This window comes from Nannobrachium achirus, assembly GCF_963921795.1.
Source record: "Nannobrachium achirus genome assembly, chromosome: 8".
NCBI classification, from domain to species: domain Eukaryota; kingdom Metazoa; phylum Chordata; class Actinopteri; order Myctophiformes; family Myctophidae; genus Nannobrachium; species Nannobrachium achirus.
This window is the reverse complement of record NC_137817.1, coordinates 62,859,538-62,882,560: the sequence shown is the minus strand read 5'-3', so window position 1 is coordinate 62,882,560 and position 23,023 is coordinate 62,859,538. Positions and strand designations below refer to the sequence as shown.

The following is a 23,023-nucleotide window of genomic DNA, read 5'->3' as shown; positions in this document are numbered from 1 at the left end:
AAGCACACAACACCTCGCGATGCGAGGCGTTGTGTGCTTTTAGATCTGCTGTTTTCACTAGTTTTGTCTGACAGTCTTGTATGATGAAGCAGGGCTTTGCTTTACCAAAAGACGTACACATTTGAAACTTGGAGTTACGAGGTTTCTGCCCGACAGTGACGATATTTTAGTGATTATGTTGCGAGGAAAACATTGAGATAATAGCCATTATGGTTAGAACGGACTGAAAATAACTTTGTACTTCAAGTTTAGAATGAGACACCCCTGGATTGCCGTCGAGGCACCCCAGGGTGCCCCGTCACCCACTTTGAAAGCCACTGCTGTACAGTCTGTACACCATAAGACCAGGACAACTTATGCAATTCAAAATATAACGTCAGTTCCCTAATTGTTTTTTGGTGAGATCTAATACTTTGACCGAACTAAGGCCTAATTGTCCAGACGGGAGCCACTTTTAATTTTGACTTGGTACTCTCCACATTGTTTGTGTCTGCCGTAGTGGACTATGGCAGCTCAAAGGGGACACTGGATGAAATCACGGGAGAAATCTCGTTTTGCAAGACTTCAGGAAGTACTAACACTGTGGACAGTGTTTTGTCATGATGTCAACAGATATCTTGAATATCAACAGATATCTAGAAATGTTTAAATCTGAGCAATTGAGCAATTTACCAATAACCCCCACCCCTCGCGATCAGAGTTGCGGTGGATACAATACTGTACCACTCGTTCTATTATGTGCCGTTTCAACTCTTCGGTATTTACTGCTGTTTTCCTGAAAATGTCCTTCAAATGCATTTTTTCCACAGGTTTCTTTGCCTGTTTTTGGAGCGGTGAAAGCGCTCCCAATAGACAGGTATGTCCGTGGGTATGTGGGTGGCTGGGTGGCTGGCTGGCTGGCTGGCTGGGTGGGTGGCTGGCTGGCCATGTCCGTAGCCTGGCAATACCTTGAGTGGCCACACACAACACACTAGTTAAAGGAGGGGCGCTGTTTTGTGCAGGCCAGGCACACTCACCACTCACTCACAGGCACAGTTTACAGTTTACAGTTTAGGCATTTCACTCACTCACTCACATAGGGTACAGCTGCTCAAATTCACCGCTCCACTTCGAACCGAGGTTTGATTTTTCCTTTCTAATTTTAATGGAGAATGGAGCGTATTTTTGCACTAACTCGCAAATGTCAAAACACCACTCCATTCCCATTGAAAATCAGAATCAATCTTCATATGTAAATTTAAACTTTGCAGTCAGAGAAGGTCATATAAATAGTAAAAATAGCTGATCTACAAGCTCAACGTTCTGCGAATCCCCTGAAAATCTACTGTCTTGCCAAAGGCAGGACGTGTGAAGTTTTTAAATGGCACATCTGTATATATATAAATAAAGGTAAGGAAATGGATAGTCCGGAATTGTCCTTTAAAGAAGCGGTGCCATAGTTTTGTACTTTTTCTGGTTTTCATGTGTCTAGGAGGTTGACAGTACTTCATTAGACCCCCTGGTGTGGTTGTTATGAGCAATTATGTATTGCCTTTCTATTTGGGTTTTAGCTGTAGGTTGTCACCTTGTGGGGTCAAACGTGCCGGTCCAAAAACACACATACTTATTACATCACAGAATCAACCCCTCCCCTAATTACCATTCACCCAACATATGTGGGTGTGGCTAACTTCAGCTGGGTCACCACCCACCATGACAACCACGCATACCAATGAACTGGTGGGTGTGGCCACATAAAAACATAATTTTACCTCTTTCTGTACCCTTTTTTGGAAAGAATCTTCCTCCTAGTATAATCATAATACCTGATAATCATGTTTTAGAGGGGGGGGGAATCATGCATATGGCACCACCTCTTTAAGTGTTTTTATGTGTCATTGTCACAATCATTCCTCAGAAGAAGACCTTGCCAGGTCGAAACGTTGGGTTTCTTCTCTATAAATAAATTGCATCACGAGAGTGTTGCCTTTTTTCCACTCCTTCATTTGTCACAACAGAAATGTAATCTGTATTCCAATAATGTTCGACGACAGAAACACAATCAAATCGTTCATCGCAATTAGTCGAGTGACAACTAATTGTCTAATAAAATGTCACAATCGTGACAGCCCTACTAAATACCCAGCTACAGTAGACAGACATAGCCTCTATGTAGTCCAAGCGCACGTGACGTTAGACAGATATTGCATCAGCCCCTGGAGGATGGGGCCATGGGATCAAAACAAAAACACGCTCAAGTGGAAGAAATCCAATTCTTATGCAAATACATTTCCACCAATAGCACAATAGATCTTTTGATATTTTTCTAACATATCTGGAGGTGATAAATAGGTTATACCCTGCTCCAAAAGGTTAAAAATAGTGACGTACGACAGGTTGAAATCACTTTGTGCGTGCGTGCACGTGTGTGGTGACAGTGCGTGTGTGTGTGTGTGTGTGTGTGTGTGTGTGTGTGTGTGTGTGTGTGTGTGTGTGTGTGTGTGTGTGTGTGTGTGTGATTAATCATTGTAGTCATTCCAACATGGTAATTTAATGTGATTTAATGGGTCATATTGGTAGCTAGCTGACACGTTTTGTTTGGCAGGGCAGTGTGGGCCATCAAAAGAGCTGTGAGTGCTGCCTGCTGAAGCGTTTTGCTCTTAGAAATACTCTGCACACCTCTATAAAGTGTTCTTAAATAATGTTTTAGTGCTAGTTCACATATGATTCACATATGATTATTTTTGGGGCTCACGGCCTGAAAAGGTTGAGAAGTACTGATATGGGGTTCACCATATCACAAAAATCGTAAAGATTTCATGATAAAGAATGTCAGCGCAAGAATGTTGCGTTACGCTATGCTACCTACTGTAATGTATATGTTGTTGAGATAGACTAGTATGCTACTAGTCTACCACAAAACCTCTTTCTTTAGATACAGATTCTCAAATGACATATTTCTTATGTCAACATGCACATTTTAATCCTGTTTCCTTCAGAGCACGTTGTTTGCTATTTCCCTTTACTTTTTCTGCCCTCTGTTTTCTTTGGGGACGGGTGGCCTGCGCACTGGGAATGGCTTTATTTTTATTTAATTTATGGTTGGCGTAAAATAAAGAAATAGGCCGCTCGGCTCTGGTGGCGCAGCGGTGTATCTGTCTGGGGGTTTGAATCCGCCTGCATCCAGCGTGTGAGTGTCTATACTATACTATACTATACTATACTATTCAGGCGAGGTAAGCTGGGTGAGGAGGGTGATCTTTGTCACTGCGGTATTGACTATAATGCAATGATGTAAAGTAACTAAGTACATTTACTTAATTATACAACGGGTAGTCGGGCTCTCAATGAAAAACAGGCTCTCCAACAGTGCAGATAACGAGCACTACTGCACTGTCTCATCAAGCAAAGAATTCAGCTGTGCACACTCTTTCTCCCCACACTATGCTAGGCGGCTAGGCTAGCAGTTTTCATGTGAAGTTCAGGGACATAGTAGCTAAATGTGGCATTAAAAAATTACAAATTCCTATCGAATATCTTAATTACAATGAAATTAAGTTGAAGGGCAACAGTTGTATAATCACAATATTACACTCGAGGGTCTGCCTTATCTTCAGTCCTGCCTACGGAAAGCGCCTTCGGCTCGTTCCTGCAGCAAGACTGTCGTGCCAGATAACCGTGATAATGCTAACCCTCTTGTGTAATATTGCTTAAGTAATGTAGGCCTTGAGGTATTTGTATATACTGTCCAATTTCCAATACCTTTACTTCTACTCCACTACATCTTAGATCCAAATATTGTACACCACATTTATTTGAAAACTTTAGTTACTAGTTACTTTGCGGAGATAAATTATAATATTATAAAACATACATAAACCACTTTAGCCCTATTTTTATTAGCCTGGCAAGTCACAACGCGTCAAATCACAACGCGTTGTGGGCTTGTAGATCTGCTTTTTTCAAACTTTTGGTACTTTAAGTGCATTTTGATGCCAACACTTTCGTACTTTAACAAACACAACAAGTACATTTTGAATTCCGGACATTTACTTGCAACAGAATATTTCTATATTGCAGTATTGATACTTTTACTTTGGCTAGGTAAAAAATGTGGGGTAATTGCAAAAGCACGAGGCAGGGTTCAGTGGCAGCGCATGATTGCGGCCCAACCGGAACAAAGAGGATAAGTAAGTAAGTAATTGCCATAACGACTAAACTAGGACAAAAAACAGCAGGGGTAAAAATTATAATTGTGCAATTTTAAAGAAAAAAAAAGAAGAAAATTGTCAAAAGAGAACAAAAGCAAAGCAATTTTGATAACTGTTACAATTACACTGTTCAGCTACAGTAAGACAAGGCTTCATTTTGTTCAGGACAGTGTATTTCGACTGAATCAGAATCCAAATTGGTTAGGGTTATATATCGTCACTGCCTCGTATCTCCAAATTAGAAATTTGTATGTTTTTCATAAAGTAAAGCCCTGCTTCATCGTACAAGACTGTCGCACAAAACTAGTGAAAATAGCAGATCTTCAAGCACACAACGCCTCGCGGTGCGAGGCGTTGTGTGCTTGTAGATCGGCCATTTTCACTAGTTTAGATCATTTTTAAAACGATAAATACAAAATTGACTGTTTTGGACATACAAGGTTTTCACCCGACAACGACGATGTGTTCTACAGGCACCCAGTCAGGATATAAACAAATGGCTCTAGCTCTTGGAGCAAAATACTAGAGTGGAGCCGGAAGTTTAGAGGTAATCACATCCACAATTAAGGATAGAAATAGACCAAGTGGCATGCCTACCACAATCATGGGAGGACGTCAGGACAAGACATGCCAAGCCAACTTTAACTCATTTGTAGCCGATCCCGAGTATACTCGTGAAAAATACTCAAGTATTTAGAGTGCCGATCCCGAGTATACTCGCGTAAAATACTGTATATAGAGTAACGCCGGTTCTCCTACCCTATAGTCCGTTGGAACGTCCTGGCACGATCGGCCTCGCCGATTCATCATCATCACGGATCCACGTGCACAAAATAGTAATCCCATAACATGGAGACGGTGGATCTCATCTTTAATGTCCATTTTCTCCAAGGATGGCATTAGATTCTCGCTACAATAACATAATAACAAAGGCAACGACCGGCCATTTTAGCAACGGCATGGGGTGACGATGGCTTCAGTTGAATGACGTCATGACGTCAACCCGGAAGTGTTTACGCAATGGACTTCTGGCCTTCAAAATAAGATACTGGCAGCGTATGGAGCCTGCGAGAGGCACGCTGGACATTTAACCCGTTCATGTCTGGAGCACTAAATGGGTTAAGAGGATATTGAGGGACAAGCAGGTATGATGCCAGGACAAATAGGTAGAGGCCAATAAATATGCCATGTGCACCAATAATCTAGAATCAGAATCTATTGTTAATAGTAATAATAATAATACACTTTATTTGTATAGCACCTTTCATGACATGAAATGCAGGTCAAAGTAAAGCAGTAAAGCAGAGCAGACAAAGTACAAATGATTAACAATAAAGCAGAAAAGAAAAGTAAAAACATAAAACAACATTAAAACAACATTGTTGACATGAGAAAAGACTGCATTGGAAAGAAAACAGAGAATAGGATTGAAAGGTACAGTATAAAACCCTATGTCAGAGGTCTTCAACGTTTTCAGGTCAAGGACCCCTTAGTTGAGAGAGAGATGAAGCAGGGACCCCCACAACCTTTATAGACTATAGATTCCATATAGTTTCATTGTTTGATAGCACAATCATTAAGTATATTTTGGATTCATGTCAATTTGTGTTTTCAGATATGTAACCACTTGAACCTTCAATACTTAATAAACTTGACCTTTCACTCTGTACCTGGTCTGCTCTTTTTCCCCTCTAGACCAAACCTCTTTGCCTAAAATAGACGATCTACAACGCCTCGCAGCGCGAGGCGTTGTGAGCTTGTAGATCTGCTATTTTTGGAAAGTGGTTAATATAAAGGAGAAGTTTCTATCGCACAAAGATTTGGAGGACCCCCTGTAGTAACTCTGAGGACCCCCTAGGGGTCCCGGACCCCCTGTTGAAGACCCCTGCCCTATGTCGAAGAGAGTGACCATCCATATCACGCATGCTACACTTATACCTCTGCCAGACTTAACCTCTGCATAGCATAAATAAAGCCACGCTTGAGCAATATCTACTGTCTCAAGACTTTGATCATTTCTCTGGAAGCTAAAACCCAGCCACAGAAATCCACTAATGTTGGAGGTGGAGAAAATCAGGAGCACTCTCAATGGCCCCACAGGGAGATTTCATAATACATGGGATCCATACATAGACTTTGTCAGCAACCTGCCTGGACTGGTGTGTATAAACATGGAACCATAAACATAATGTACCAGCTCCTAGGGCCTGTCCTCTCTTAACATACTGTACTGCACACTGTCTTACTATTGTAGTAATGTAGGTTTGTGATGTCTGCTGTGTTGGTTTGTTTGTAATGTCAGTTGTATTGTTTTGTCTTGTCTGTAATGTGATTTATGTCAATAAAAAGTAAAAAAGAAATAAAATAAAAAATAAAAAAATAAATCCAATGTTGGGAATTCGCCAATCACAATGGAATATGACAAATCGGACGGTTCCCGTCTCGATCACTTGACTGTAGAGATAACGAGCAAAATAAAATAAGATGTTTTGTAAAACCTCTGGCTCCTAGGTGGCGCTATAATAGGGCAATGTTAAAAGGGTGGCATCAGGGGGGAATAATTATGATAAATCAAAGAGAGAGAGAGGAGAGAGAGGGAGAGAGAGAGAGAGAGAGAGAGAGAGAGAGAGAGAGAGAGAGAGAGAGAGAGAGAGAGAGAGAGAGAGAGAGAGAGAGAGAGAGAGAGAGAGAGAGAGAGCTAGGGAATAAAGAGAGGGATAGATCAATGTGTTTCTCTCAAATCAATGTGTTTTGAAGGAAGAAAATCATTCACCATTTGGACTAGCAGGCATTGTTTAGTTTATCGCTAACAATTCATTGTGTCACGCTGCCATGTCCCTATTTTGCTGCTGCTCTGCGGCATGAGAAATGCTATTTTAATCATCCGTGCCATTCAAGAAACTATTATCCACTCACAATGTTGTCACAATGTCTTGTTATGCCTATCTAAATGGATTCCAATAGAAAAGGCTTTGATAAAAAGCTTGTTCAGTCATGAACAAGTAATGTTATTGTGTGAAATGGGTTGCTGGGTGTAGAATATGATGATGTTTTAGTTTATGTATTAGTCTCTCACATAAGCCACAAAACGTGTTAAGTTTTGTTCTTTAATAACGTATGACCAAAATAAACCATTCATTCATTCACTCATTCATTGTGGAGCCCTCAAAAGGCCTGGACTAAAACAGGTTGCTTTGGTCAGTTTAAGTAAATCAATAAATGGAGATAGCTATTGATGGCTATTGATGTATTACCTTGCTTATTGTAAATCGCTCTGGATTAAGAGCGTCTGCTAAATGCCTGGATTGTAAATTGTATAGCTAGAAATTGTTTGAGAGGCTTACTTTTGCAGCCACAAAACATTTTAGGCTGTACTCCTGTGGTTACAACTTTTGTCTGGACCGGATCTTCAAAGTGATCTGTGGAAATGCAATTCAGACACTTTCTGCTGGAAGGTGGTTGAGCCCACAGGGGGAAAAGGGCAGAATGGGATGTGCTGTTGTTGCATGGTGAGAGATCATATCATCCTCTCTTGTGGATGGCACGCCCGTTGACTTATCACTTATTCAATACAGTCAGCATCAGTCAACGCTCCCAGCAACAGAAGCAAGACGTCTCCCGACAGTCTGGCTTCCCTGTGCAATTGAAAAGGCTTGCAGAAGCGCTCGGGCGGTGGTGCAGCGGTAAAGTCCCTGTCCACCACCGCAGGGGTTGTGGGTTCAAGTCCAACTCGGTGCATTTGGCTTTGCCGGGCGTCTATGCGAACACAATTGGCCTGTGTTCGGGGAAGGGGAGCCAGGTGGGGAGGGTGGTATCGATCATTGCATGTACTGTACTTCTACAGGCTGGGGCCAGGGGCGTCACAAGGGGGGGAAAAGTGGGACGGAGTTACCAGGGCCCAAGGTGGAGGGGCCTTAATTATTGTATACGTTAGCTATTGAAAAATAGCAGATATACAAGCTCACAGTGCGGCACCGAGTGCCGCGCTGCGAGCTTGTAGATCTGCTATTTTTGAAAAGTCGTGAAAATGTATGCAAATCATTGAATATAGGCCTATGTTCAAATTTTGCTTCTGGGGGGGTCCCTGGAACGAAATATTTTGAGATGGGTGTACATGGCCAAATACATATAATTTTGGGGGTCCTTCACATGAAAAGGTTTGAGCATCACTGACACAGAAACATAGGTTTTTCAAAAAACCTCAGAAGGATTTTAAATATTCAAAGACAAATTTTCATGATTTTTCAAAAATAGCTGATCTACAAGCTTGCAATGCGGCACTCAGTGCTGCGCTGTGAGCTTGTATATATGCTATTTATCAATAGTTATACCACAAAATAATGTGTAATAATGCGTTCCCAGTCTAAATGGGTTAACGTAAATGAAGAACATTCATGGGGCGGTCACAGTGAATGCTTGTACCCAGGGCCCAGAATTTGGTGCACCTGTCAGCAGGGAGTGTTGGGCAGGAGGAGGAGTCCTCACTGGCAGGTGAGTCCGTAGGATACAACAGCAGTGACACAGAAATGTGTGTGGGGAGGAATTAAAAGATAAGGGGGGTAAAATATTATTGGCGACCTTTTTTTTAAAGAAAAGTCTTTCTGAGAGTTACATTAATCCGACAGCTAAATTAAATAGCAGTTATCTGTCTGGTAATTCACGGTAGTTATATGCTTCAATTCCCCTTGCTTATTAATGTGTCTTAAAATGTAAATTGAACACAATTCTTAAGTCTTGCTGTAATGGGAGAATTGCTTTCCTTGCACCTTCTACTTTGGGCTATTGATCATAGTACATATCTTGAACAATGTCACAAACGTGAGCTTTGTGTGCTGAGCTGTGTAGTTTGCTGTGTTTGGTCCAGCATGCACAAACACACGCACCCACGCACGCACACACTCTGTGGAACCCCGATTCCAATCTGTAAAATCTTCAGTGTTAATTTAACTCTGAGAGTGTAAATGGAACCAATCGGACCTGTTCCATTCGCACACTCTTAGAGTTAAAGATCGGTAAGGGCCCATTTTGGCTCCTAACTATCAGTCATCATCTAGCTGGGGAATCAAGGACCCGTATTATTATTAGATTATATCTAATACACACCAAAAAAAAAAGAAGAGAAAGAAAATGAGAGATAAGTGAGAAAGACCGTGGGAGAAAGAGAGCGAGAAAAAGGCAGAAGAACGGGAGGTGGGTAGAGAGAGAGAGGCAGGGGCAAAGAGATACTAGAGAGGGAGAGAGAGAGAGAGAGAGAGAGAGAGAGAGAGAGAGAGAGAGAGAGAGACACCACCCTATGGATTACTGCACTGACTGTAATTTGATCGGAGAGGGTAATCACTGTGGCTCATTGAAAGCCTTCGGAGGATTAAAGCTCCCTGCAGTCTTAGATTGCCTCTCTCTCCCTCCACGTCAGGCAGTGTGGCCCGAGTCAGAGAGAGAGAGAGAGAGAGAGAGAGAGAGAGAGAGAGAGAGAGAGGAGAGAGAGAGGAGAGAGAGAGAGGAGGAGAGAGAGAGCGAGGAGAGAGAGAGAGAGCAAGAGGAGAGAGAGGAGAGAGTGAGAGAGTGAGAGGGGGAGAGGGAGAGGGAGAGGAGGGAGAGAGAGAGAGAGAGAGAGAGAGAGAGAGAGAGAGAGAGAGAGAGCAGGGGCGTCACAAGCACAAGGGGGGGGGGGGGGGGGGGGAGTGGGGACTGAGTTACTAGGGCCAAGGTGGCGGGAGCATTAATTATTTTATACTTTAGCTATTGAAAAATAGCAGATCTACAAGCTCACAGTGGACAAATACATATCATTTTGGGGGTCCTTCACGAATGTTCACGATTTTTCAAAAAAATAGCAGATCTACAAGCTCCCAATGTGAGCTTGTATATCTGCTATTTGTCAATAGTTAAAGCACAAAATAATGCGTAATAATGCGTTCCCAGTCTAAATGGGTTAAACCCCCTCCCACTGTGAAGAACATTCATGGGGGGCCCCGCAGTGAATCCTTGTACCCCCAGGGCCCAGAATGTGGTGCGACACCCCTGAGAGAGATGCTCCGGAAAGATATATCCCACATCCTGTTTTGCTATTGATCTGGACCAATAACATATGTATGCCTTGGTCCAAGGCTCTGTTCCGTGCTGGAAGCTGCAAATGTCACTGCTTCATTGATTTACATATAGCTGCTTTGAAGAGCGTGACAATACAGCACCTGACACTTGGCACACACGCACACACGCACACACACACAAAGAAAAAGTAATGAAGTGTGACATTTTGATGCTGTCACAACGCTTGTTGCTTTAATAGGCTGATGAACCGCTGCATAGCAGATGTAAAAATTGCTGTATATATTATATCTCTCAATATGTCTCAATACAACCATGTTCAGCCTTGATCCTCTGACCCGTTGAAGACGACAGTGGCCCATGCATACTCCTCTCTGAACTCTTTTATCGCTTCGGACGTTCCCGTTCGGCCCAATTTTCAACCCAGCTCGTTGCCAATACGGCTTGTTCTTTTTACCTTGTCTCGTGACTGTAAGCTGATGAGGGGTCGCGCCGTTGTGTACAGTAAAAACATCTCCCGTAATGCTGCTCTCAAAAATCCACTGCACGTTAGCAATAATAGAGTCCCAAATCACTTCCTGGCTGTTTTCTGTGGATCTGATCTAGAAAATGCATTTCTATGCACTGAATGGATGGCAAGCGCAGCAGCCCAATTCACAGTAATTCGTTGCATAAGGCTGCCCTCTGCCGCCAGTTTGGCTAAAGTACACATATGAGCGTCCATTGTAAAATGAATTAGTTTGAAAAATAATAAATAGGTAATTCTCTATAACATCGCAAAGGTAAGCTGCTTTTTGCTGGCACCAGCCCCAATAAATAAATAATAAATCTGGCAGTAGAAATGTTAAAGACGAAATAATTTCAGTTGGGCTCTGTCTAGACTACAATAAACGTCATTCAGAGGTTCGTTCCCGTCATTAATTCGGCTGTTCGGTGCTGCCGAGATTTTGTGACTCCCGAACCGAACCGAAATAAATTCTGCTCTAAAAGTGGAGTATGCATCGGCCCTTACATGTATGTCTAGTCGCCTACAGTACACCCCATTTGGTTGAGTCACTTATAACCAGGGACGTGCTGGCCATTGGGAAAAGCGGGACAACTGAACGGCCGGTTCATTCCCGGCCGGTCTAGGCCGGCCATTAGGAAAAAAAAATAATTAAATGTCGGCCTTCGTTCCATTTTAGGGGCTGTGCGGCTAACAAAGTAAATCGTCACTGTCGGGCAGAAACCTTGTATCTCCATGTTTCAAAAGCAAAGCAAAGCAAAGCCCTGCTTCATCATACAAGGTTGTTACACAAAAGTAGTGAAAACAGCAGATCTACAAGCACACAACGCCTCGCGGTGCGAGGCGTTGTGTGCTTGTAGATCGGCTGTTTTCACAAGTTTAAATCATTTTTAAAATGATAAATACAAAACAAACGGTTTTGGACATACAAGGTTTCCACCTGACAACGATGAAATATAACAAAAAAAAAAATGAGGGCCTCTCCAACTCTTTTTCCCGGGCTGAATCAGGGGCCCAGCACGTCTCTGTTTATAACTCGTTTAAGACCTGAGGCCTATTCTGAAAAACGCCTTCTAAATCCTACCTAAATGTATTGAAGTAGCAAAGGTAGATCTACAAGCTCAAATGTTTGTGGATCTGCTACTTTTGGTGCTTTTGTGTGATGCTGTAGTATGATTCAGTAGGGTGTTTAATAGGGTTTTAATTTACGAGAAGAAAAAAATGTTTAGAAAATGGAGATGAGAGGTTTCTGCCCGACTGCAACGATGGACGATGGTCTATCTTACGGTGTTCAGTCTTGGTCCTCTGACCCAGTGCTTCTCAACCTGTGGGTCGGGACCCCCAGGGGGGTCCCCAAATTATTTTGGGGGGTCACCAGATGATTAACTTAGTGTGCAACATTGTTTTCTCACTCAACAGTAAACAAACCAACATAACGTATAAGTGTACAGAGGGTATCTGTACATTTCTAAAGTGACAATTTAAGGACTTTTTAATACCTCTAAAATGACAAATTAAAAATTGGCCAAATTGTCAAATATTAGAGGCAGAAATTGTGAAAATAGCCGATCTACATTGCTCACAACGCGAGGCGTTGTGAGAATGTAGATCAGCTATTTTCACAATAGAACTGTGTTGTACAAAATGTAATGCTCGTCAGGGTGGGGGGCTCGCCAGTTAAAAGATGATTATTTTGGGGGTCGCGGCCTGAAAAGGTTGAGAACCACTGCTCTAAAACCCTGAACAGTGGGCACTGTGTTACGTGTACGCCTAGTCACCAAAATGGTAAATGTTGCATTTATATAGCGCCTTTATCAAGGACTCTTCGACACTAACTCTGGGGGAGCCCGGGATCGAACTGGGAACCCTTCGGGAACCCTCCGTGCAGGGACGTGCTGGCCATTGGGAAAAGCGGGACAACTCCCGAACGGCCGGTTCATTCCCGGCCGGTCCAGGCCAGCCATTAGGAAAAAAATAAACTGTTTGCACAAAAGTAAAAATGTAACTGTTTGCACAAAAGTAGTGAAAACAGCAGATCTACAAGCACACAACGCCTCGCACCGCGAGGCGTTGTGTGCTTGTAGATCGGCTGTTTTCACTAGTTTAAATCATTTTTAAAATGATAAATACAAAACAAACGGTTTTTGGACATAAGGTTTCCACCCGACAACGACGAAATATAACTCATGTAATTGGCCCACTGGCTTGTCTACTTGTCATGATCTGAAATGGCAAATCTTTGAGTAGCAGCAGCGCTGGGCCTCTACAACTCTTTTTCCCGGGCTGAATCAGGGGCCCAGCACGTCCCTGCCTCCGTGTTCTAAGATGGCAACTCTGCAGTCTACACCCCATTCAGTTCAGTTTCTTATTATAGGGCATAGCAGTGGGCGTGGTTTACTGGTGCCACACAATAATCTCCCATTCATTTTCCCCATAGACTTTTAAACAAATATGTATAACAATTATTTTAAGCCTAGAATTAAGCCATCCAGGATCCTGGTGAATAATGACCATAAAACCTTTTGATTCTGTGAAAAAACGAATTTGAATATTTTAATTATATGACACTACATTTAATAAATACCCTTTGTGTAACGATTTGAAAACATTTTCTTTTCACAGAATCAAAGGTTTCATGGTTATGATTCACCAGGGCAAAGAGGGAAGCACGCACCTCCAAAAATGCGCGGGTACCGAACCAAAAATACACACCATATGAAGAAGAGGAAGTCCGCACACTGTTCCAAAGCTCCCACGGACAATTGTATTTCAGAGATGGATACTATCCCAAGAGGTGGATACTACTTCCTCTTCTTCCTATGATTCACCAGGATCCTGGGTGGCTTAATTCTAGGCTTAAAATGATTGTTATAAATAGTTTTGTAAAAGTCTTGACTCTATATGGGGAAAACGAACTGGAGATTTTTTAATGGCACCAGTAAACTATGCCCGCTGTGATGCCCTAATGTTTTAAAGTTATACCATGTAACTTTTTTTATAAAACAAATCTTAAAATGGTCCTAGCTGTTAAATCGCTAAAGTTTTAGAACCCCCACTCCGTTATTTTCAGCTTCTAAAGCCTTCTCTTTATATGTTTTCTATGATCCCTGCCCGGGACCGGTTTTCGCGGAAAAATTGCGTCATCACACTACCGGCCAATCACAGTGAGGGTTATACACTGCCGGCCAATCACAGCGCAGAACATACACTGCCGGGCTCTCTGGTGGGTTTAGGAAACACGCCTTCAGGAAGTACACTGCAGTGTTTACACTGGAGGAGTCTAGCATGTAACTCCCCAACCGCTGCTCGTAGAAGGACACGGGAGACCTCATTGAAAGCGTCTCGGCGAGGCGAGGCGGACGCGGTGGTCTGACGGCCCGGTCCGCGAGCGAAAAACGGACGAAAAAAGCAAACGCGACCGCGGTTTGCTATACTGCTACAGACCACCAGTTGAGCAACTTACACAGTATAGCTTTAAGCGCCAGTCAATTTCCCCTCCTGATGCTGACGCCATGCCAGTCCTTATCCAGTGGGTGTTGTGTTTGTTCTGCTCAGGGGAACACTGTAAAAAAAGGTGCAATCCGCAACTTTAACCTATTTAGGCCTGAACACATTATGACGCAATATTTTATGCTTTAAATATAAAAGAAAATTAGCAGATATACAAGCTGCTGCGAGCTTGTAGATCTGCTATTTTTGAAAAATCGTGAAAATTAGAATTTTTACCAGATTCTATAAGTGTCTTTTGAATCCTTCTAAGATTTTTGGAAAAAAAACTATGTTTCTATGGCAGCAATCTGGCCAGCCATCATCAAAGAAAAGGTCCTTTTCACTTAACTGGAGCTCAGTTAGTCTGTTCTTGAGAGACTACTATGTCACTTGTGCTCAAACCTTTTCATGTGAAGGACCCCCAAAATGATATTTAATAGGCCACAGACCCCCATTTCAAAATATCTAGTTCCAGGGACCACCCAGAAGCAAAATTTGAGTTACAAACGTTCGCTTTGAAAATACATATATTCAAAGATTTGCACACATTTTCACGACTTTAAAAAAAATAGCAGATCTACAAGCCATAGGCCGATTTGTGGGTCTCTCACCCTCCCAACGCTGGTTTTATTTTTGTGGGTCCGCGCTTTGTCATCCGAAACAAGGACTCGCTAAGAAGAACACGTCTGTCCACGGTACAAACAAACATGTACAGTATGTATGTATCCAAGCTGCATAATAATGCCTCCTTCAACTCACAATGTAACCGCAGGACCCCCGCAAAATTGCGACGCAGGCGTTAGCCTGTTTATCTCGGTCGGAAACGAGCAATCAAAAAATAAAACCAGCGTTGGGAGGGTGAGAGACCCACAAATCGGCCTATGGCTATATAATATTTTAAGCATAGCCTAATAGGATACATACAATATTTCTCCTCACTCCAGTGGCACTTTCCTTTTATCTGACTCTGTGAGCAACTCCTCACAAAATAAACTATGCGTGATCGAGGGAGCGGTGATCAGAAATGAAATCATTTACTGAGGGGACGGCCATGGGCCGTAGGCTAATGGTCAGAAATCTATAATGGGAGTGGACGGTTGGGAGGGGGATTTAACTTATTATAACTATGGATTTTACCCGCACATGGCTCTATAATCTACCACAATGTTTCATTGCCTGTATTTGAGATGGATGCATTCACACCAACAGTGAAGCGTATGCTGTAGGCAGGGGTCTTCAACGTTTTCAGGCCGGGGACCCCCAAACTGATGGGGAGATGGAGCAGGGACCCCCTACCACCTCGTAGGGTGGGGGGGGGGGGTCGGGGCTACGACATATTTTTTTATTTTAAACATGTACAAGTTACAGCGAGCAGGGTGGGCCGTACCACTACCATTTCTAAACATAGGCCTAGGCCTACTACTTATTAACTGAGAACCAATGTCAATAATATCAACAATCTGTCAATTGCATAGTAATCATGTATTCAAGCTATTCAAAATGGATAGAATCATGATTTATTTTTCAACATAAATGTGAAAAAAAAAACATTTTTTGAAATCTTTTTTTTTTTTTTTTTTTAAGCAATAATTTCGCGGACCCCCTGCAGTACCTCCGCGGACCCCCTAGGGGTCGCGGACCCCCTGTTGAAGACCCCTGTAGCGAATCGAAACCACCGTTTTTTTGTAGATTTGCATTTGTTTCTTTGATTCGGAAAAGAATACAGATGCGTCTTCACACATGCCCAAACGTTGTGTATTTTCCGACAATACGTTACAGGATTCATTTTAATCGCAATAAAACGTGCCTGTGTGAATGCCACCTTAGAAATCTGTGAACATTTTTAATCTGCAACACAATTTTATACAATATGTAGTGGGGGTCCCTGCTTTATCTCTCTCTTAGCTAAGGGGTCCTTGGCCTCAAAACGTTGAAGACCCCTGGTGTAGGGATTCAAGAAGTACAGAAGCCCGGGGGGCCGCATGCAGTCACCAAATTATAAAGGGTTTAAGTGTTTAAGTGGTTAATTAACAACTGTATTACCCTTTGAATTTGTATAGGAACACCAAAACCTGAAAGAATCTATGATGGCAAAGGATGCTGATTAAGACTACAATACTAACAAGAATAGAGCCTTTTCATGTTCCCCAAACTAATTACCGGAACACGTTTTCTTTATGCCGTGGCTCTGCACGACACGTTTGCTCCGAAGCCAGATTGCTTTGATCTCTGTTGTATGTAGGGCTATGTTACGTTGCAGGTGTGACATGGTTGGTGCCATGGCTCTTGTCTCTGAGCATCTCATGCTGAGTGCACACATGTCAGAGAATGCCTTGCATCATCATCACACTGTGGTTCAGGAGCATCTCACAGCAGGGGAGATGGCTATGTTATGGCCACTGGCAGCTAACAAAACAAAGGAAGATGGTATGCAGGGACGTGCTGGCCATTGGGAAAAGCGGGACAACTCCCGAACGGCCGGTTCATTCCCTGCCGGTCCAGGCCGGCCATTAGGAAAAAAATACAAATAAAATGTCGGCCTTCGTTCCATTTTGGGGGCTGGGTGGCCAACAAAGTAAATCGTCACTGTCGGGCAGAAACCCTGTATCTCCAAGTTTCAAATCTGTAAATTTTTTCGCCAAGTAAAGCCCTGCTTCATCATACAAGGCCGTTGCACAAAAGTAGTGAAAACAGCAGATCTACAAGCACACAGCGCCTCGCGGTGCGAGGCGTTGTGTGCTTGTAGATCGGCTGTTTTCACTAGTTTAAATCATTTTTAAAATGATAAATACAAAACAAACGGTTTTGGACATACAAGGTTTCCACCCGACAACGACAAAATATAACTCACTGGCTTGTCACTTTGTCACAAATCTTTGAGTAGCGCGCAATGAGGGCCTCTCCAACTCTTTTTCCTGGGCTGAATCAGGGGCCCAGCACGTCCCTGGCTAACAAAACGAAGGAAGATGGTATGCCAGTGGATTGGCTGGGGAAAACCATGCACAAGTCAATGGGACTCTGATCAGCCTGGAAGCGGACCCATGCTGTATGAGCCATTCGTCATATAGTCAGAGCGTTTCAGGCAAAAATCGTGCACAAAATTTTGGCTATAGGGCCATCGCAGATTTGTCTTGGGAAACTTGTGGGAGCCAATCAAAGTTGGGCTCTCATAGACTTTACTCAAAATAAATATGCTTTAAGTAGCATGTGAGGGGTCAAACTAGGTGTTTTTCGGGATTCTGAATCCAATGCAAGCATTTGTTTTGCACGAAAAACCTTCCTTTCCGAAAAACGGCCGCCACAAAACTGTGAAAAGTGATGACTCATCACTTTTCACAGGGGACCGTTTTTAGCCCAAGGAATGTTTTTCCTGCAAAACAAATGTTTGCATTGGATTCAGAATCCCGAAAAACACCTACAAGCTCGCGTTGCGAGGCGTTGAGAGCTTGTAGATCGGCTATTTTCTGCAAAATAGGTTCGGTTTAGAGGTAAAAAAGTACAAAGTGAAAGGTCAAGTTACGATGAATTAAGTGGTAAAAAGTCTGGGGGAAAAAAACACATTAACACCTTCTAAGCCAAGGGGAGCCCCTTAATGTTAAAACCGTACTATATCGCACATCCCCCCAGGGACTCTCAGCCACGTCGCACATTCCCGGACTTTGTCTTTAAAACCGGAATAAAAGCTTTTGATCCGAAAATCGGCGATCGTCTAACCTTCCCTAGTCACCACTCGTGCACTGATGGCTCATGCAGACCGTGCATGAAGCAGAGGTGACGTCAGCGCCTCTCCTTCTCCAAGGCACCTTCCACCCATCCGTTTACTGTCTACACACTCGAGCTCCTCCTGCAGCCATGCTTGGGGCTATGCTAGCGAAACTTTTCAGGTCTGTTCTTCAGTCACACATGGACTATTTGCGGGGACATTTACGTGAAAGGATCGCGCACGCGAAACGCACGGGGACATCGACGATCGGCCAAAACCCCCATTCTATCCCAACGGAGATCGAGAAAATCATGGTGAGTTACTGGCCTGGGGGGAAAAAAAAAAGAAAAAACAGCGGCGCTGTTCAAGATGGAGGGGCTGCGGGGTCATGTTTATAAACATAATATTATGTCTCAGATCACAATACAATAATAGAAATTTCACGGCTAATCTACCAACCCCCATTCTATTTCGGACTGCAACGTGTTAACACGAATCTAACCGACTGATGAAAGTGCTGTCAAACAAATTTATGAATCTACAATCTACAATATGTAGTGGGGGTCCCTGCTTCATGTCTCTCTCAGCTAAGGGGTCCTTGGCCTGAAAACGTTGAAGACCCCTGTCATAGAGATAAGTGACGTGACATCACAGGCTGGTCCCATGAAGTCCATTTACCTCCCCCTGGCCTTTCCACTGTACCACAACGGGACAACGGGCGGGACTTGACAAAGGGTGAATTGAAACAAGCCCAATAGCTTTTTTTAGGTATCCTTTAAGTTGACCTTGTGCCAGTGAACTGTATTGTCATGAAAATGTACCTTTTCCTTCTAATAAAGACTTCAATCAATCAATCAATCTATCAATCAATCAACCTTGGAGCCACCCCATTCAGGAAAAAAAAAAAGAAGAAACAAATGCACTTTGGCATTGTAGTATAGAATAGATAGGCTATAAACAAAAACAATTTTCAGACCAACGAGGACCCGTTAGCTGAGAGAGAGATGAAGCAGGGACCCCCACTACATTAAGTATAAAATTGTGTTCCAGATTCTACGCCTCTACGTCAAACCTCATAATTGGTCATAATATATCAGTTTATTTCTGGAAGCCGAGATGCCATTGGTGAGCGTACCTCATGGCGCGCTCTGCAAGTAGGCCATGTTGCAAGGCGCAAATTGGCACCTCGACAGAGTGTATTTCTAGTTTTTATGTTCCCATCACATAAGATCTGGCGGCCCCCCCTGTAGTAACCTTGAGGACCCCTGGTATTAATATTTACAGAATCTTCGTTGTTCGTATTTTCCATCAAGTATTACGAGAGTCCCTCAGAGCCCTATAGTACTAAACCCCCTCCGGTTCACATCAAATCAATTATGTTCACCGAAAAGATCTGCAATCTTTGCTGAACGTTTGCCCCAGGATAGGGATGCTTATAGAGTTCAAGACAAGTTGTTAATAATAAAACACTATCTGCTATAACTACCGTGTGGGAGCAACCTAAGAGCTGGTCTCCAAGGAATGTCGGTCTCCACAGAGCACTGGAGTGTTCTTTCAGTCAGCACGTTTAAAGGCCTTGAGTATATGTTTATGTCTTGTTATGTTTATGCACATCCTAATGCCCAATGTATACAAGGCTGCATGCTGTGTCGCACACTGAAATAGAGCCTGTAGATTGGCTATTTCCGGTACGTGACACAGGCACACAGCTAAGTACCGTGATGGAAGAAGAACTCATATTTCTTACTTAAGTAAACGTATCAGTATCACAATGTAGAAAGGCCAGCAGTAAAGTAAACACTAAACGTGTGCCTGTTTTTCATGCGAGGCTTGCGCCCCCCATGACCCTGCACGTCTCTCTCTCTCTCTCTCTCTCTCTCTCTCTCTCTCTCTCTCTCTCTCTCTCTCTCTCTCTCTCTCTCTCTCTCTCTGTCACAGTCACAGAGTAGCAGCAACGACGTGTTCGTGCTAGCGGCTATGATGAACAGTGAAAGACTACAGTGCAACTAATCCGGGTCCTTAGGGGGAGAAAATGGTTGTTTCAAGTAGGATGTGAGGGGTCTAACTTGGGGTTTGTCATGATTCTGAATCCATTGCAAGCATTTGTTTGGCACAAAAAACTTTCCTTGGGCTAAAAACAGCCCCACAAAACGATGGTTTATTGATGGGTCACTACTTTTCACAGTCCAGTCATTACTTTTTTGTGGGGCCATTTTTAGCACAAGGAAAGTTGTTTTTGCAAAACAAATGCTTGCAATGGATTCAGAATCATGACAAACCCCTAGTTAGACCCCTCACATCCTACTTCAAACGATCAGTTTCTGGGTATTTTCTTCCTGTAGTATAATTTCGATGGGCGCCCAACTTGATTTGGCCGCTGTGGCGACCCCGAAGGTCACCGACTCGGTCGCCCTAGCTAAATCATTAGAGCATGCCCTGGGCTTCGTCTGTGTAAAATTTGGCGCTTTTAGACTGATTTGCACGAAATTACCATTTTCTCCCCCTAAGGCCCCGGACTAAACGCTTCTCGATCGCGTTACACCCGGTATCACCAAGATCCCGCCCGTAGCTGCCGCTGATCGAACCGGGCGCGGGTCGGTATCAGCTCCAATCTTTGAGCGATTCCAGATGGAGGCTGTATTGTGAATTGTGAACTCAATACCGCCACAGTCTTGCGGAGTCTACTAATGCAGAATGACCCATTTAAAAATTTAAAAATGTATAATTATTTTTTGAAAATAGCAGATCTACAAGCTCAAAGCAACGATGCGACACGTTGTGAGCTTGTAAATCAGCTAAATAGCCGAAGTAAATAGGACTATTATGGTTCATGTATGTTTTGTAATAATAATCAAAATCTACAAAGTAACTATAGCAACTAAAGCTTTCCAATAATTATAGTGGATTACAAGTACAATATTTGTCTCTAAGATGTAGAGGAGTAGAAGTAAAAGCATTGAAAAAGAAAAACTACTTTCCATCACTAACTAAATAAATTGGATTGTTTCCACTAAGCTCTGCGGGGTGTCCGTAATTCCGTTCAGTCGATTCCCTCCTGCGTGATCTCTGATACGTTTGCATAACTCCTTCTGTTTTATTCATGTATGGAAATAAGCTCTGTTACCATTAAAATATGTTACTTTTGCTAGAGATTGCAGAGAGTCTGTATGGATCTTGCGCCAAGAAATTCAATTCAGTAGCGTGACTGTGTAATATCACACATTTTCTGCTGGTTTCCAGTTTAGGCCACGCCTAGACCGGATCAAACGGCCCGATGAAAATGAATATTAGGCTTTTGTAGTATGTGGTTATACATTATTATATGATAATACATTGGTACATGCCAGAACAGTCTGTACATTGCCAGGCAGCACATTCCACTAGAGCACTACAATGTGACAGGTCGCCTGGGCCTCAATTAATGGACAACAACTGGATACACACACACACACACACACACACACACACACACACACACACACACACACACCGTGACTGGTACAGCTCCCTCCTCCTATAGGCTCTGATGTTGTATGATGTTAGGCTGAGGCTGCAGCACACACACATAACTTCGTGCATACCCAACACACATGAATACATATGTGCAAGTACGTAGAAACCCACGTTAAGACTGAATATAAAATTACTGGGGTTGAACAAAGAGAGTTGTTCTGTTGGACGGTTCACCATGGAAGCTACATCTGTCTAACCTGCACTCTCCGTGGCTTCAATCAAACCAACTATTGATGGACAAATGACTGGACCTTTACATTTGTTTGGGTTGGCAAAGCCCCCAATACACAACACTTTCCTCCGAGGTGGAAAGACCGCGACCGCAGTTTACCCGGTGAACCTGAGTGCAACAGTGGGGGTCGATGGGCAAGGAGGGTCACAAGCTTATGAGAAACAACTAAAATGAGACCTTAAAACCTGGCGAAAACAGTTGCGTGCAGTAGCGCAAGATGACGATAAAGGAAACCATTAAATGGAAAACATTAACTTCTGAAAAGCCTACTAGGCCTTAAAACGTGGCGAAAACAGCTGCGTGCATTAGCGCAAGATTAGATGAGGATAAAGGAAATCATTAAAATTTAATGATTTCCTTTATCCTCATCTAATCTTGCGCTAATGGATGGATGGCTCATTTAATGGTTAACTTCTGAAAAGGCTTCTAAGCCTACACTAGCTAACTAGTAAAACTAGTGGAACCGCGATCTTGCCATACGTGAATAATTGTGGTTGTAAACAATAACACAAACAATATAAATCCTTAGTCTAGTGGTGGGAAGAAGGGGTTATCATCATGGCCCCAAATAACTTTTAAATATCTTGCAATTGGCGACGAGTCTCTTACGAAATCGGCAAGAGTGCCTCTCAATAGTCAGTGGTGTGTGTTCCCTACACTCCCACGCCCCCCACCATTGTGCTCAGGTTCACCGGGAAAACGGTGGTCGCAGAAAGAGCTCATTCAGAAGAATTTTTTTACGGTTTTCTTACCTCCAGGTAGACGACCCAGGGCATGACCAGCGTGGCCACCAGCAGGTCTGCCACGGCCAGGCTGACGATCAGGTAGTTGGTGGTGGTCTGCAGGGCCTTCTCGCGCGACACGGCCATGCACACCAGCACGTTGCCGAACACGATGACGAAGATGAGCAGCGTGAGCAGCATGGCGTAGTAGTTGTACGGGTGCTTGTGTGCGCCGCGCTCCGTGCCGTTGACGCCCCATGACGTCCCGTTGGCGTCCAGGAAGCTCTCGTTGTAGTTGTAGGCATACTGGGTGAGGACATCCATGAGCTGTAAGTGATGACGGCCAGAGATGGGCCCTGGGGGGAGAGAGAAAAAGAGAATGATTTTAATTGGCGACCGTCAGGGAGCCTAGTTTACTATGGAAACCTGCAGCAGAAGTGTCTGTGATGCTTGTCTACCCCACACAAACACACACACACGTGTCTGAAACGCTACCCTGTGACGCTTGTCTACCCCCCCCCCCCACACACACACACACACACACACACACACACACACACACACACACACACACACACACACACACACACACACACACACACACACACACACACACACACA

General features: G+C 43.4%; 1 protein-coding gene across 2 annotated transcripts in view; it reads right to left on the bottom strand.

The window, feature by feature from the left end:
• The window catches only part of drd2a (dopamine receptor D2a), a gene marked incomplete at both ends in the record, with an annotated part of 89,503 nt that extends 66,750 nt beyond the window's left edge, over nt 1-22,753 (bottom strand). The window contains one exon of one of the 2 annotated variants that reach the window (XM_080732309.1): nt 22,433-22,753. In XM_080732309.1, the coding sequence (XP_080588435.1) occupies nt 22,433-22,726 (294 nt within the window). The remainder of the gene's footprint in view (nt 1-22,432) is intronic. The other variant, XM_080732308.1, reaches the window with a different exon arrangement.
• Nucleotides 22,754-23,023: the final 270 nt, after the last annotated feature.